The following is a 16,795-nucleotide window of genomic DNA, read 5'->3' as shown; positions in this document are numbered from 1 at the left end:
GAAATGACTGAAGCAGAAATTTAGAAAATGACCATATGTGATTCACTTTGGTGTCCTTCAAAGATGTTATTTTTTACAGATCCTACACCAGTGTTCTACTCATCCATCTCTAAGGACACATCATGCAATTTTACACTAACTGCCGCATTTTGTGAAAATTGCAGTTCCATGGGACAGCAAATGAGTAATAAAAGAGAAATGCAGAAGAAATACTTAGGTAAAAAAGACAATAGAATTAATCATTGGACTTAAAGGAAAAATAATGCATTTTTAACTCATACTTTCAGTACAATCTTATTGAAACCAATGTAGGTCTTGGTGGTATATTTGCTCGATTTTCTCACTGTGGTATTAGTGTAACTAAGTTTTTATTACTTATGTGACACAAAACAAAAGTAGGAGGTATGTGAAAATATCTGGTCAGAGAGCATGCCCTTAAATTTCCAAGGAAGTTGGATGTCTGTTTATACAGCTTGGAATTCACTTCAACTCTGTGCTACTGGCCATGACCAAAAAGCCAGCAAGATGTGACAAAAGATCCAAGAACTGCCTGCAGACATATTTTGGAATAAAAAGTAGCTTGTTAGGGAGTTTAAGAATTACTTTCTCAAGCTTATTAGTCTCTACACGGAAAATGAAAAAAGTATACATCCATTTCTACAGTAGCTTGCAAAAAAGTACATACTAAAGTGCATTATATCAGCACCTCATACAATTCGTTATTATTGCAACTGGGCTCTTATAAAGCTGGGGCTACTTAAGCATGGTGAGAAGTGTGAAGAAGGCAGATAGCTCTCTGATTTCTGGCTGTTCACACATGGTAAGCAATGTAGAGGCCAATCAGGCCACATTTGGGAAGCATATATAATCTCCATAGGTGCATACAGGATTCATCAACTCTCCTCAGGATTCAATGCTGACAAACTCTCTGTTAGACACTTGAATGGACCTTGACAGATGGAAGTCCCTCCCTTCTAAGGACAGGGCCTCATCACAAAACAGGCAGGAAATTTGGATTATCAGTGGCCAAAGCTCTGCAACTTTTTGATTGTCATTGTCAAATGTTTTATTTCTGACGTAAAACATTTATTTTGAATCAAGAAAACTTAACACTTAGTTTACCAGTACCTGAGAGTCCTTTGACTAATGACAACAACAGCAGACAGCAGATGGAGGGGAAGATTTGGGGGGCAGTTCTGGTTTTTGTGGTTGTTGTAGTGGCTTATTTACTGGTAAAAGTAAGACAGAGAAGACAGTAGCTGCTAAAGAACGGGAGGAGATTTGGGAATTTGTAGAGATAATGAAGATTATCTGCACAGGATACTTTGCGGGCTGAATGTTATCCTTGAGCATCCAAGAGCAGTCTGAGCCATATCAGGTCATCTGATAGACCCCAGGGAAAAGAAGATCCAGAAATGTGTCTGTAGTCCACACTGAAGTCAAGAGAGGGAAGTAATGGAAAAGAGGAAAGGAAAAACAAGGTTTGCAGATATGTATAGATGACAAGACATGAAAAACTGATCTGTGAGTGGTAACAGTAACCCATCATATGACCAGGAGCGCAACACAGAAGACGAAGAAGAATTATTGTATATTTGCTTCTTGTGAGAACAGAAAGAAGAAACAAACTATGAAAGAGCAAGGACATTCTGGATCAGGAAGAAGAGAAGAAATATGGTGGAGATAGTCAACGGTCACAGTTTACAGAGAAATAATGTAATATTTAGGAGATCATCACAAAGAGAAAAGGTGGAATGATTCTTGGAAAGCTGGGTGAACAGGAAAAATGGGATTTAAAAACCACAGTAAGAAAAGGCAGGTCTGCCTTACAGAGGAGCTGTTGTTAAAGATTAATAGATGTGCAATGGCAGAGAGCAGAGGGTAGAACAGAAATGTATGTGCAGCGGTAGTTTCGAGCCTCAGAAGAGCAGGCCAGCAGGCAAAAGGATCCTTGTTGGACCAGAAAAATCCACAACCCATTCTTCACTTTGAGTTAAATACCATGGTGAGGTTCCTGTTACAATAGACATGAAATGACTGTATCATCTTAAAGAAAATATTCACGGAAGTGCTGTAAATCAAAGGACAAAAACTAGTCATGTGGTATGAAGCAACAACCACAGATCCATCAGAGAAAACTTCTTAGAATGTGGACCAAATGTTTGTGAGGCAGGCAGATGGTCAGAGAGAAGCTGAATAGCAAATTTTCCAAGATGTTCAAGACCAGAAGATCTGAAGCACTGTGACAAAATACGACAGACTGGGAAAACACATTTTCCCAAAAGTTCTATCCCTCGGCCAACTGACAAAGTCTACCCATCTCTCTAGTATTGAAGCACACAAATAAGAGTGCTCTATGCCAGCAGAAGGTCACGACCTGAAAGCCACTCAGGACCAGCATCTGTTTTTGAAAAAACCTTGCTCGTATTAATAGATCTGTGATGTTATTTTAAAAGTTGTTAAACTCTGAGTGATAAGTCCAGGACTCTGGCTTTCAGACAATGGGGCTTACAAACTGTACTAAGGTCACAGGTGGTACAAACATACTCAATATTTGCCATTTCACCAAGGGAACTAGTAAATAAGTGAACCTTAAGAAGTTCTCTAAGACCTCTGAGGACCATAGAGCCAGCTTATGAGCACCAGCCTGGGAGGCATTGGCAAGATACACAACATCTGTGTTTGGAGCAGATACGACACACAGATCCTTGGACAACCTGAGATCTTTATTCTCTCCCACTAGTACCATTCTCAATAGGGTGCAGGTGCCTCCTGTTATTTTGAGGAATTCCATCTAGCTTCTCCTGCCAGGACTTAAGAAGCCAAATATACACAAAGTGCATCTACCCAGTGCATATTCTTATAGCCCATAATCATTGCAGAATGGTGCTGGATTATTCACTTGGAAGGCTGAAGGCAAGAAGGCATGGTTTCCAGAGTCACCTGAATGCCAATATTATAAAAACTATACATATTACGATGACCTGCTTTACCTTTTTTCAACATGTGGCAAACTGGAGGTAGGGTTGTTTTTTTATTATTATTATTGGAATAATATCTGGATACTGATAACTCATTAGTTTATCTGAAAACCTGGAAAGGGCTCCCAAAGGCAATGCAAGTCCTAGTTCAAGAAACTAGGGAAATTAGGAAAGTCACACTGGAACTTTAGTGTATAATAATTACAAATGTTTCAGGATCACTTTATGGTCAATAGCATTTTTATAGCACCTTTTGTTATTGGAATTCTTTGCATTTTTTTCCTGCTTACTTTTTCTGCCTTCACAGAAAAGCATGAAAATGACAAAAAGTGTTTTACAAAAAAGCAACAACACCTGTTTTCTTATATGAAATGTAACACATATACTTCTTTCTCCTCTGCATAAATACACCAAATAAATATAGCCCATATGGCACTCTGAGTATGTATGTGTTCACATTCATGCTACACATAGTTATCCTTTCAAGAAGTCACCTGCTAACTCGTGCTATTCTGCAGGCTGGAAGAACTCCTACTGTTCCAATGCTACACCAAAGACGATGCTGATCTGTGGGGCAGATGTTATCCCTGACAAATTCAAAGTCTGGCAGTGTATAAAACATTGATTTTTCTGCTGAATTAAGTATTGATTTAATTGGAGTTTTTTCTGCCTGCAATTTTGAGATCATAGAACACTATTTCTGAGGCTTGTACATATTGCTTGGTGGTTTGTAATATCTCAGTAATGTCTTGAGGCTTTCTGTTTCATTGCAATTGCATTTACAGCAATAAACTGTTCAACAAACACTGAATTTTATTAAACTGGCAAAATATGTGATAAAGAAAGCTAAACAAGCCCACAGTCTGCTGTGCCAAAAGCAAACAAGTGTTTTCTTTTAAATGCTAAAATAATGTGCAAACGAGGCTCAGCAATACTAAGCTGCAGAATAACTCCAAAACTGAAGTGTGTGCAAAATTAAAGTTCAAGAGAAGAATTGTCACACCATCCAGCTGCAGTTCCACTATAGAAGGGATTCATCATTCCACATGTAAGGAAATCCTTAGCCATTTTTTCCTGTCCTTGGCCACAGTGTATTGCTCCTTCAATATGGTTAACTTACCTGAAAGACTAGATCCCTGGCCCGGAGCTGGAGCAAACAATCCTCCTTTTTTAAAGTTCTTTTTGGGTGAATTTTCACCTGCCTATATCTACTGGTCGAGAACCAGTAAACAGTTGTATGAGCACAACTGAGGACACACCGTGTTCTCGGGGATGAGACAATAGGTCTGGACAAGACAGGTGACTTTAACACCAGCCTTGCTGCCTAATCTTATATTTGACACAAGTATGGTCCCCCTACAAATGATGCCCTCTACCATCTTTTCCACTGGATTTCAACTTTCCCTTCCCATCTTTTCTCCAGTCAACAAGTGTGAAAGAAGAGGGGACAGCTTTGGCCTTGCAGTTGCTGAGCTTCTTCAGCACCCACGGAATGACCATAAGGGTTCATCCTCTGGTCATCTGCAGCAGCTGTGCTGTATTCATGTTGATGGACAGGCCACCCCACAGAACCCCATGTGCTTTCCCTGTGAAATAAACATAGTTCATTCAGTGTTTCATTTTAAATTAAGTATATATAGTTTCTCCTCCTTTCCTTTTGTGTCCTGAGTATGACAAAGCTACAGTTTGCATTTTCTGCTTTTATCATACCTTCACATGTCCAAGATAGGTAATTCAGAGGTGAACACTTGAAGACAAAGCAACTGCAGCCAACGTCAGAAGGTGTTTTCTTCTTTTTCACACAAATAGTATAGGAAGTGATAGAAACATGAAATCTATCCCCTAATCCAATCATTCCTGTTTTGTCTGTTCTTAATACCCTTCAGTGACAAAGAATCCATAATCTGCCCAAGCACTCTTTTACAGCACTTAATTATCTTCACCATTTTTTCCCTGGTGTCCTATCATGGTTGATAGCAATTTTCCTGTACGTGAGACATAGTTACACAGGCTGGTTTTGGCTGGAATAGAGTTAATTTTCCTTATAGTAGCTAATATGGGTCTATGTTCTGGATTTATTCTGGAAACAGTGTTGATAATACAAGGATGTTTTTGTCATTGTTGAGCAGCACTTACACTGAGTCAAGGTCTTTTCTGGTCCTTACACCACCATGCCAGTAAGTGGGCTGGGGATGCACAAGAAGTTGGGAAGGGACACAGCTGGGACAGCTGACCCCAACTGACCAAAGGGATATTCCACACCATATGACACCATGCTCAGCACTAAAAGCTGGGGGAAGAAGAAGGGAGGGGAGGACGTTCGGAGTGATGACGTTTGTCTTCTCAGGTAACCATTACACATGATGGAGCCCGGCCGTCCTGGAGATGGCTGAGCACCTGCCTGCCCGCAGGAAGCAGTGAATTAATTCCTTGTTTTGCTTTGCTTGTGTGCATGGCTTTTGCTTTACCTATTTCTGTCTTTATCTCAAACTCATGAGTTTTCTTGCTTTTACTCTTCTGATTCTCTCCAGCATCCCACCAGGAGGGAATGAGCAACCATCTGTGTGGGGCTTAGTTGCCAGCTGGGGTTAAACCATGACATTATGACTGATATAAAAGATCCCTTTCACTAGTTAGGGCTCCAAGGTTCTTTTTCAAGCCGATCGTCTTGTTAGGAACATAAATACTTGACAGGTTCCTGGCTGGAAAAGCATAGTGGCACTTCATGCCAGTGAAGAACTTTCTTCAAAGAGACTCTTTTACAAGTCTGGTGACTGCAAAATATATATCTAAACAAAGAGGGCATGAATATTTCCCTAACTCACCAATTAGTAGATGCATAGAAACTTGTAAAAGTCACTTCTTAGAGTGGTGAGAGAAAGGAACAACATCACCTAGGGCAAAGAAAGAAGACTCTCAGGAGCTTTGTGTTGAGAACTTCAATGACTTGTTTCCTAAGAGAGAGAGATTCGCTAAAAGTATTGTTTCCTCTTTCCCGTTTTCAGTGGCTGCAGCAAGGCTCAAGCAAGAACAGGAAATACTCCTCTAGGGAGAATTATTCTAACTAAACACATTGGCAATTAAGACATCCACAGCTAAGCTAGTCCTCTCAATTCCCTTTACAGTTAATGGAAAGAGTCGCTTTTAGGTTGTGATTTAGCTTATGCCTTGGACACCTGCTTTAGGATGAGATGCACCCCACAAATGCACAATTTGCTCCACTGACTATAAACTGAACCTGAGATAAATAGCTTTTATCTAGACATCTAGACTGTATGCATTTAAAGGGAAGTGAGATGAACCTTCTGCTGCTGACTTCTAACATGAACAGCTTCCACGGAGTTATATTATTTGCAGGCAAAATCACAGCCTTGTTTTGATTACCTTTTTTTATTTTTTTTTTCTGAAGCTACAGTCCATTAACACTCACTCATGCAGATTGTAACAATGCATTGTATATTCTTTTTAAATCTTATGTAATGTCATGGTAATTAGAATCACAGTTTAGATTATTATGAGGCATTTTCTGCCTGGCTTGTGCTTTTAAAATGTTGTTTCTCTCATTTGGCAGCCATACTGCCAGGGATGTGGTGAGGCAGGGAGAAGGGTAAATCAATCACTGAAGTTTCTATCCCAAATCAAAGCTAGTGACACTCCAGGAAATTCAGAATCCTCCTTAATTCTGTTTTCATTATCAATCCATGAGAAAATTTCCTCCCCTCTTTGAAATTTTTTTTCTTCCAAAATCAAACAAGAGGGCAGAAATTGAGACTGCCCGGTAGCTCGGGGTGCGACTGGTGCTGCGCCACCAAAACCATCTGCAGAGAAACTCCCCAGGCCATCTCACGGAGCAGGTTCAGAGCACATCGTTCCGTGCTTGCCAAGGGATGCCTGCTATTGCTGTGTCCGTGTTCTACCACTGCTCTTCTAGTCTGCTTCTGCCTCCAAGAAGAAGTCACAGGCTGAAGAAGAACTGGATGAAGCAAACAGTAGATTAGGAACCAGGGTTTTGTAGCAGGGCAGCACATAAAATGAATTTGTGCGAATACCAAATGGTTAAAACCAGAAATAAGATCTTTCAAACTGCACAATCACAGTGTGTATGAATGGGGGGTAAATCCTTCTTTTTTCTGTAGGAGTTCAGGTAAGTTACAACAGCTCCCTGTATTTTGATTTTTCTCATCTCTAATGCTGAGATGAGAAACACAGATAAAGACGCTTCTCATTTTCCTCAGGATGAAGAGGCACCTTGCTCAAGGAACAGCATGGAAGTCATTTCTGCCTCTGCTGAAATGAGAATGGATTGGCTACCACCAACAAGCTGTCACCATCATTTTGCCTTGGCAGGTGTGATAACCCGTCCCTGTTTCCACTACAGTTTATCTTTCTTTTTAAGGGTATAAACACAAACCACTGTACCCATGAATAAAACATGTCGCCCTACAAAGAGATCACTTCCCCTCCAAGTTCAGTGGTTGTCCTGACAAAATAATCTCAGAAGCATCACAAAAATAATAACTGAACACAAGGAGCAAACTTGGGAAAAGAAAAAAGTCAGTAAATAAATATTGGGAAAAGCACAGGAGAGTTCTTTGTGGGACAGATACATGGTTCAGCAATGAGAAGATTTTTACATGGTCAGAATGTCAAGAGGGTGTTAAAAAAACGTTCTGAGAGCAGACTTCAGCCCAGGGAGAGCACTGTAATTCCCTTAACTTCAGTACAACTCATTCCAAGTCAGTCAAAAAAGACCCCAAATGCATATGACACAGCACTGCAGCTATGAGATGAGTAACCAAGCTGGGAGCTGGCAAGGTGAGGGCAGGAGGGAACACAGAATCATAGAATCATTCTGGTTGGAAAAGACTCTTCAGATCATTTAGTCCAATCATAACCAAACTCCAACACTAAACCACGTCCCTAAGAACCTCATCTACGCATTTCTTAAACTCCTCCAGGGATGGTGACTCAACCACTTCCCTGGGCAGCCTGGTCCAGTGCCTGACAACCCTTTCTGTGAAGAATTTTTTTCCTGATATCCAATCTAAATCTCCCCTGGCACAACTTGAGGCCATTTCCCCTTGTCCTATCACTTCGGAGAAGAGACCAACTCCCTCCATGCTACAATCTCCTTTCAGGTAGCTGTAGACAGTGATAAGGTCTCCCCTCAGCCTCCTTTTCTCCAGGCTAAACAGCCCCAGTTCCCTCAGCTGCTCCTCATCTGACTTGTGCTCCAGGCCCCTCACCAGCTTCGTTGTCTCCTCTGCACTCTCTCCAGCACCTCAATGCCTTCCGTGTAGTGAAGTGCCCAAAAATGAACACAAGATTTGAGATGGGGCCTCATCAGTACCCAGAACAGGGGAAAAATGCACAGGCAGATGAGACAACTGCAAACAGTGGGCATCCAACCCCTCTCGGCCACAGCCCACAGGCCTACAGCTGCCTGCCGTGTCCCCACCAGCCCTGAGAGAAGTCCATGGGACCTGCTGAGCTGCAGATACCGGGCCACGGGAGCCACCCCCTGCCTCTGCCCCGGCTGCTGCCCCCGGAGCCGATGGCTCGGGAGCACCGGCACGTCTGCTGCCCCGCGAGAGGGGCCCTCTCGGGTCCGGCCGCTTCTCGTCCTCATTTCTTGTGCAAGCACGAAGTGCTCGCCCGGGCAGCCACGGGGGGCAAGGTATCCATTTCTTCTGCTTTACACTTAGAGAGCTATCGCTGCCTCCTACGAGCAAGCACCGAACTGCCAAACGCCGCAGCCCACTGACGGGGAGCGCTGATCCAACCTGCCCGGGTATCGGGACAGAAACCGCATGAAAACTACGGCATGAGGTCACCGGCACCGCGCGCACGTCACTCCCGCCCGCGCCCGGCACCGCCGTCACGGAGGTCGGGCGGGCACGGCCGGGCAGTGGCCGTGGCCCCGCGGGGCTGCGCGGTGCGCAGCGGTCACTGGGACGGGGTGCCGGCCGGATCGGGGGGTGCCGGCCGGATCGCGGGGTGCCGACCGGATCGGGGGGGGCCGCGCTGCGCCCCAGCCTGCGCCCCTTCTCCGCTCCCCGCCTTCCCCCGGCAAAGGACACTCCTCACTGCACATTTGTTCACTTTAGTTCTGGGAAATAACAGCTTCCAGCACCAAATTTAAGCCTGTGCAACATATTACTGTTAATGTGTACTTACATTTAATTAGTGCCCACAGGATCTAGTTAAGACTCGACGGAAATTCTTAATTAAGCACTCAGATTTCTTTGGGGCAGCAGTTTCAAGCTTGTACGTGCTTAGTAAACGCTGAAATTGAAGCACATACTACCGTATCATATGAACTCAAAGAAACTCGGACCTGTGGTATTTGTTCACTTCTCTGCATTTTACATAAATCTCTCAGTTTAGAGCAGAATGAAATTTTAGAACTGTATAAATGTAACTGCTCCGACATTTACACAGTCCTAAAATTACATTCGGCCATTTGAAGGCAAGCGCGAGGCCAATGTGTCCCCTAGTGAAAATGAGTTTGACACCCCTGGTTTAGAGTATCAAGTAGAGGAAGTGCTGTTCGACTTGCTTAAGGATTGTTAATGTTGTCAATTCATCAAATTGACTTATAATTCTTGTTTTCCCCAGCTTTCCAAAAGCTTTTCCTCTTTGCATTTTCTCATGGCACGCTGAATGATGTAATTCTGGCAGCGTTCTCCATTTGTGAGTGTCAACAGCCAAGAAGATTTATAGTGTAGGGATAAAAAACTCCTCCAGCCATGGTCTCCTCTTGTCCTTTAGTTTAGGAGTCAGAAAGAGGGAATTCATTTTAAATTGACTGAAAATACTAATGCTAAATTAGAAATCTTACTGCTTTGCTACATATGTTGCAATAGATTACAGTTTGTACTAGTCAAAATTATAAGGAAAAAAATTCTTTTTTTTTTTCAAGGTGACCTAGAAAATATTTACTTGGTGTTTCTTAATTGTGGTGATGCTGTGATAAAACTTAAAAGCATGCTAAAACATTCTCCCCTATATATTACCCGCCATAGTAATTCCCTTAAAGCAAATTTATTCATTTATTTTCTTACCTATGTTTCTTTTATGTTGGGAAATTTAGAACTTGATGCAAGAAAGTATCTGAAGTTCCAACATTAATAAATGAATGCTGAGTATGACCAGGGTCAAAGGCAGTCATATTAAAGCACAGAGTCCTTAAGTGACATGATTCAAATGTCTTGAATTTTGTGTATTTTTCATCCACTAATTTATCCACTGGGACTCATCTTTACCATCACTACCTAAGTTAATAGTATGTAAATGCTCCATACATAAAATGAAGCTTGTCCATAGTCTTGTACAGTGTGCAAGTGCATTTTAACAAGCGAATGAATCATTTGGTTCACATGTAAGACAAAATATCACTTTATTCATTCACAGCATACAAGGATCTTATATGTGTTCATTCTTCCTTATGCCACGACTGTCCCAGAGTTTCCTCCTATACCTTATGTACTTGAAGGATGCCGCCATTGCTACACTACTGAAATAACCCCTGACATTACTTAACTAAAATAGGCTCTAGATCCTAGTAGGTGATGAGCTCAAATATGTCCGTATGCCCTCTATCTCATGCACACGACAAACACTCCCATGCTTTGCTATACTGGTAAGCTGTAAATAAATTAAATTACTGTGTTCTTCTTCGTTGGTAGGTATCACTCCTCTGAACTGTAATTCTGACTGAATTATTATTGAACTGACTGATGGGTTTCATAATAAAAGAGATTTTTTTTTTAATAGGAAACTGGGAAAAAAAAAGGATTTTTTTTTCTGTTTTTATTTGGTGATATGTCGAACTAGCTGGGCTATCTACAAAAAGCTTATGGTGAGTTTTCTGCACCTTTAAATGGTGCCCTCAAAACACCTTGCATTTATCATTATTATGTGCGATTTGGATCACTACCTCTCTGGTCGGCTCCTGCAGAAGTGGCACAAGAGCAGAACATGACAGATCCACAAAAGAGATTTCACATGACTATTCCTTTTTTAGAGCATTTTAAGCTTTATTAGCAAAACACTTTAAACTTTAAATTAAGTGATGGAGCTCCTTGGCATTAGAAAACATCTTTCAAAACCACTGTTTCAGTTTCCAAGAAGAAAAAACTTAATACCAAAACCATTTCTGTTTCCAGCTATAACAGTATCTGGCATAGTGGGATATTGTAACAATAATTCCCGTCTCTTAGTGAGTGTGGATGGTTTTCTCCTCCACAGTAAGAGCAGAGGAATGCAGTGAAAGGGTCAGTTTTGAGCTCGGCAGAACACAGCCTATGTGATTTTAGGCAAGTTGTTCAAGTCTTTGTCCAAAAAAGGCAGCAGGCAACACTTACAGCGCATAACTTCAGGATCCAGTCTCCTCTTACAGTGCAGGTGGAGGGCTGCACGTCTTAGGAAGCAATCCAGCAAAACTGGAGAGCTGTCTGAATCTAGCTGGGAGAGGGATCAGAGTTATTGCAGAGAACAGTAACTGGACCAAATGCCTGTGAGGTCTTGTCTCCTGCCTCCTGCTGAGACAAAGTTGCGGGCAGGTGCAGAAGCACAGAGCTGGGCGTCCAGGGAACTGAAATTCCGAACCCCTCCCAAACACTTCAAACACACATTTCTCAAATTGCAGTTGCTTCAGCATTAGGTGGCAGCTGACAGCGCTTTTAAGAGGATCAAAATTTGGGATTTATATGCTTAAAAGTTCTGTCTGCGTCCCACGTTAGTCATTACAGCTAGCTCAGCAATCCACCAGCACTGAACTCAGCAAGCTCATTTCTCATTTTACCTCAGCTATTTCAGTGATACCCTGTAATGTGCAGAGCAGGTGCGTGCTAAATCCTTTCTGGATCTGGCACATAACCATTCTGCATTCATTCCTTTACCTGTAAAACAGGAGTAATAGTTCCTTACCTATGGGAGCATTATGATAATAAATACATAAATGTTTCTGGAAGTGTTCAGACAATACAAACACTGGTGTTGTAAAATTAGCTGGAAGTACAGCTTTGCTATACAAGGTCTAAACAGCTCAGTGACTTTGAAAATCAAAAAATCACTTTTGAGGGAAGTAGAATGAAGCATGCACAGTCTTCCTAGACCACTATTTGAATTCCAGTTGAGGCACATTAGCTGTTGAAGTCATTACATGTAATTACACTGTAGATTGTATTAAAAATTAGTAGTTTATTCTAGCTCAGAGGAAGCAACACAATAAATACAGAAACAGTTTTCTTGATACTAGGGTATGTTTGTTGATGGAGTTAGGGGATTAATTTTGGGCATGGAGTCTGCGGTATTTCCCAGGAGAGATCTTGTCAGAACTGAATTTCAGACAAGTAAGTTGCTGGTGATACCAAAACCTACTATTAAAAACCAGTTCCTTTAGCACAGAATCACAGAATGTTAGGGATTTGAAGGGACTTCAAAAGATCATCTAGTCCAATCCCCCTGTCGGAGCAGGAACACCCAGATGAGGTTACACAGGAACATGTCCAGGCGGGTTTTGAATGTCTCCAGGGAAGGAGACTCCACAACCTCCCTGGGCAGCCTCTTCCAGTGTTCTGTCACCCTCACTGAGAAGAAGTTTCTTCTCAAATTTAAATGGAACCTCCTGTGTTCCAGTTTATACCCATTGCCCCTTGTCTTATCATTGGTTGTCACCGAGAAGAGCCTGGCTCCATCCTCGTGACACTCACCCTTTACATATTTATAAACATTAATGAGGTCACCCCTCAGTCTCCTCCAAGCTAAAGAGACCCAGCTTCCTCAGCCTTTCCTCATAAGGGAGATGCTCCATACCTGAAGGTAAAAATCCATCACCATTTTTTGAACATTTTCAGCAGAGATAGACACACCTATTTCATAACAGCTCTCCATTACTGAAATTGAAAGCCTTATTTACTAAGAAACCCTTCATCTCGGTGACTCGGTGACTTCTCTGACTCCTCGCCAGAAATTTGCTGCTATGGTGGTTCCCTGCACGTGGGGTGACTGGAACAAACGTGGTGAAACGGCTGGTTTGCCCTTGATGGTTCATCCCGCTCTCCAGGAGCCTGTGGGCATGGGGCACGCTGGCAGTTCGCAAGCTGAAAATGAACCAATGCAGGTGCCTCGTCATGTGTTCAAGGTGTAAAACTTTGCACCACGCGGACAGGATGTGGAAAGTTTATGTGGATTATAAAATAGGATAAATTAATCTGCAGCCCTGCATGCCATCTCTGGTCTAGGCTGTGTTAATCCGGCCGCGGTCAGGACAAGCACAGGGTACTAAGGAAACAGCCACCTCGCACCCCCCGGTCACTGCGCTCTCGAAACAAACACAGATTAAACCCAAGAGCCGCTGAGGAACAAGTGACAGTTTTTCAACTCGCCGGCCCGGGCCGTGCGGGAGCGCAGTGCAAGAGCCCAGGGGGTTTAAGCCACCTCCTGCCGGGACGGCGCAGCGGGCGGTGCCTCGGGCCGCCCCGCCCCGCCAATGACGGCCGGGCTCGTCACGGCCGCGCGTCACGCGGGCGGCCGCCAAGATGGCGAAGGTGTCGGAGATGTACGACGTGACTTGGGAAGGTAACGCCGCGGCCTCCCGGCTGGGGCCAAGGCCGGGCCCGGACCGACCGGCCCCCGGGCGCAGGGTGGGGCGACGGTGCCCGCCCCTGCGCGGTGCCCCCGGAGTCCCGCTGCGCGGCGGGCCCGGGGCGGGCCGGCGCCTGTGCCCCGGATTCGGGCGGTGGCCGTACCCAGGGGGACCGGGGGCGGCCGTTTGGCAGCTGCGGGCTCCCCGGGCTGCGGGCGTCCGGCCGGCACAAGCGGGGCGGTGCTGTCTGAGAAGCGGGGTTGGCGGCCGGTGCTTGCCCCCTCGGCGGGCGGCGGCGCCCACCCGGTCCTCCCGCCGGCGTGTGACTGTCCGGAGAGCAGCGGAGCCCGTGTGTGTCCCGCTGTTCGGCGGGGAGACCTTCCCGCTTGGTGCCATCCAGCCGCCGACTGCCCTGCGGGGACTGACCCCGCTGCCCCGAGGCTGGGGAGGGGGTGCCCCCCACCCTCGAAATACCAACACAGCGCTTGCAAGTGAAAGTGGCCTCTTGGCTGGGCCAGCAGGTTGTGTCTCAGTCCACTTCTGGAGAGCCCGAGAGTTACCCGATGTTTTCCTAAAATTTGATCATGAACGTTTGTGGAGGAGCTCTCAGAAGCATTAAGATAACATCAAAGTTTTTGAAAATCCTGCTCCCCAGATCTTTGTAGCTTTCATATCTGTTTGATTGTAAGGATTATTTATTTTTTTTTAATAGCAATACCTTTGGAAGTTGACCTGTCATTATGGATAGTTCTCTTGTAAGCAAGTGTGTGTTCAAATGCAAGTTTGATGGAGTCTGCTATCAGGAATAAGTTAGTGCTTTTCCGTAATAATTTTGTCCTTAAAGGAAGAGTAGGTGATCCAATAAGTTCTGTACGTTATACAGTACAGGAGATAATGTAGAGACAAGCTATGTGATCTTTGATTTTTATTTATTTATTTATTTAAATTTATTTATGTGCTGCTAATCTGTGTATTGAACAATCTGGGGGAAAAAAAAAAAGTAATAGAATAATTTCCTGGGCATAGATTGGTGGTTGGTTTGATTTTGTAGTAACGGCGTAAGAAGAGGAACATTGCATGGGATGGATTTTAGCAGATGTCAGTGACTTCCTCATCGGAAGTAGTGCCCATGCTCTTTCCTGCATTGTCTCTTGCAGGACTCTGAAGGAAAACAAAATCAATTTGAACTATTTGCTTTTCAGCTCAAATTGCATTAACCTCATCAAATATTTTAGCTGATATTGAAGAAAATAGTGCTGTAGCTGGATGGTTAAGGATGAGGGGGACTTTCTTGCCAGCGTGGCTGGTGATTGGTTTATATGTAGTTTTGCTCTGATGTTTGGTTGCATCATTGTGATGTCATTAGACTAATGTAGCACTTTTGGAAAAGATGGGTCGCTTCTTTTATGTATCTTGTGAGAAGGTACAGCAGTTGTGAAGCTTAGCTTCAATAGAGAGCAGGCAGGCCACTGTATGGGAAGAGCAGTTGTATGGAGCATTACTGGTGTAATTGTCAGGTTTTCCCAGAAGCTGCTCTAAAACCAACCTGTATAAAGAACTTTCCCAGTTTTTATTTTGCTTGAACATATATTGTTGCAAACCCCAGAGATTTCATACAATCCTAGAATGCCCCGAGTTGGAAGGGATGCACAAGGATCATTGAGTCCAACTCCTGTCCCTGCACAGGACAACCCCACAGTTCACACCATGTGTCTGAGGGTGTTGTCCAGTCTCCTCTTGAACACTGTCAGGCCTGGGGCCGTGACACCTCCCTGGGGAGCCTGTTCCAGTGCTCCACCACCCTCCGGGGGAAGAACCTTTTCCTAATGTCCTACCTAAACATCCCCTGGCACATCTTCCTGCCATTCCCTTGAGTCCTGTCAGTCGTTGCCAGAGACAAGAGCTCAGTGCCTGCCCCTCCTTCTCCCCTTGTGGGGAAGCTGTAGCTATGATGAGGTCTCCTCCAGGCTGAACAAACCAAGTGACTTTGGCCACTCCTCATACATCTTCCTCTCCAAATCTGTCACCAACTTGGTAGCCCTCTTCTGGACATTCTCCAGTAGCTTTATATCGTTTTTATCCTGTGGCACCCAGACCTGCACCCAGTGCTCCAGGTGAGGCTGCACCAGTGCAGAGCAGAGCGGGACAATCACCTCCCTGCCTGGCTGGCAACGCTGTGCTGGATGCACCCAGGACACGATTGGCCCTCTTGGCTGCCAGGACACACTGTTGGCCCGTGTTCAACTTGCTGTTGACCAGAACCCCCAGATCCCTCTCTGCAGAACTGCTTTCCAGTATCTCATCCCCCAGTCTGTATGTACAGCCAGGGTTGCCGTGTCCCAGGTGCAAAATCCTGCACTTGCCTGTGTTGAAATACGTGCAGCTGGTGATTGCCCTATTCTCCAATTTGTCCAGATCCCCCTGCAGGGCCTCTCTGCCCTTGAGAGTGTCAGCAGCTCCCCCCAATTTTGTCTCATTGTCAAACTTGATTATGATTCCATCAAGTTCTGCGTCCAAGTTATGTATGAAGACAGATTATTTCTTTTGGCTTCCTGTAGACTGCTTGCATGTTTTTAGGGAGCAACAAACATTGTGGCAAGTGCGCCTGCTCCTTGGAACCCACAGTGTTTTGATTTATATGCACAAAGCTTGCTAACTTAAGAGAACCTAATACTGGAACAGATGTTTCAGTCATTTGGAACCAGCCTATATATGTGACAGGACTGATTGTAATTAAAACTAGGCATTTATTTAACTTAGGGTTTTGTTTTGTTTTGTTTTGTTTTTTTAAATCCCTGATTGCTACTACCCAACCTTGTATTATGTGCTCTATGTAAATCTGCCTCCAAGACTTAATTTGTTATTGGCTGACACTTTCGATAGCTTTCTCAGTAAAAAAGTCATTAAGTTTGACAACATTGTAAAAAGCCTTGCCTAAGTTCTACTGCAATTTTTAACATTTTTGTTCACCTCTCTTCTAGTTAAAATTCAATATTTGTAAATTTAATAAGCCTCTTTGAGATTCACATGAATGAGGACATTTATTTTTACTTTGTTTTTCGGTCATCAGCTGATATACTGTGCTCCATCCTGCTCTTTTTTTCTGTCACTGTAAATGCCATATTTTGGTGATGAATGGTAGATGTGTGTTCTGTTAATACATAATTCAGACACTATTCCATTTAGAATTACACTCAAATGGAGACATTGATAATTTCCAAGT

At 43.8% G+C, this 16,795-nt stretch overlaps 1 protein-coding gene across 1 annotated transcript in view; it reads left to right on the top strand.

Moving 5' to 3' along the window:
* Nucleotides 1–13,456: 13,456 nt before the first annotated feature.
* Nucleotides 13,457–16,795, top strand: part of EMC2 (ER membrane protein complex subunit 2) — a 38,907-nt gene continuing 35,568 nt past the window's right edge. The window contains exon 1 of the mRNA XM_065832226.2: nt 13,457–13,565. Coding sequence (XP_065688298.1) covers nt 13,526–13,565 — 40 coding nt within the window. The 5' untranslated portion in view covers nt 13,457–13,525. The remainder of the gene's footprint in view (nt 13,566–16,795) is intronic.

Source organism: Patagioenas fasciata, chromosome 2, assembly GCF_037038585.1.
Source record: "Patagioenas fasciata isolate bPatFas1 chromosome 2, bPatFas1.hap1, whole genome shotgun sequence".
NCBI classification, from domain to species: domain Eukaryota; kingdom Metazoa; phylum Chordata; class Aves; order Columbiformes; family Columbidae; genus Patagioenas; species Patagioenas fasciata.
The sequence above is the reverse complement of the archived record's forward strand: the minus strand, read 5'-3'. Positions and strand labels throughout refer to the sequence as shown.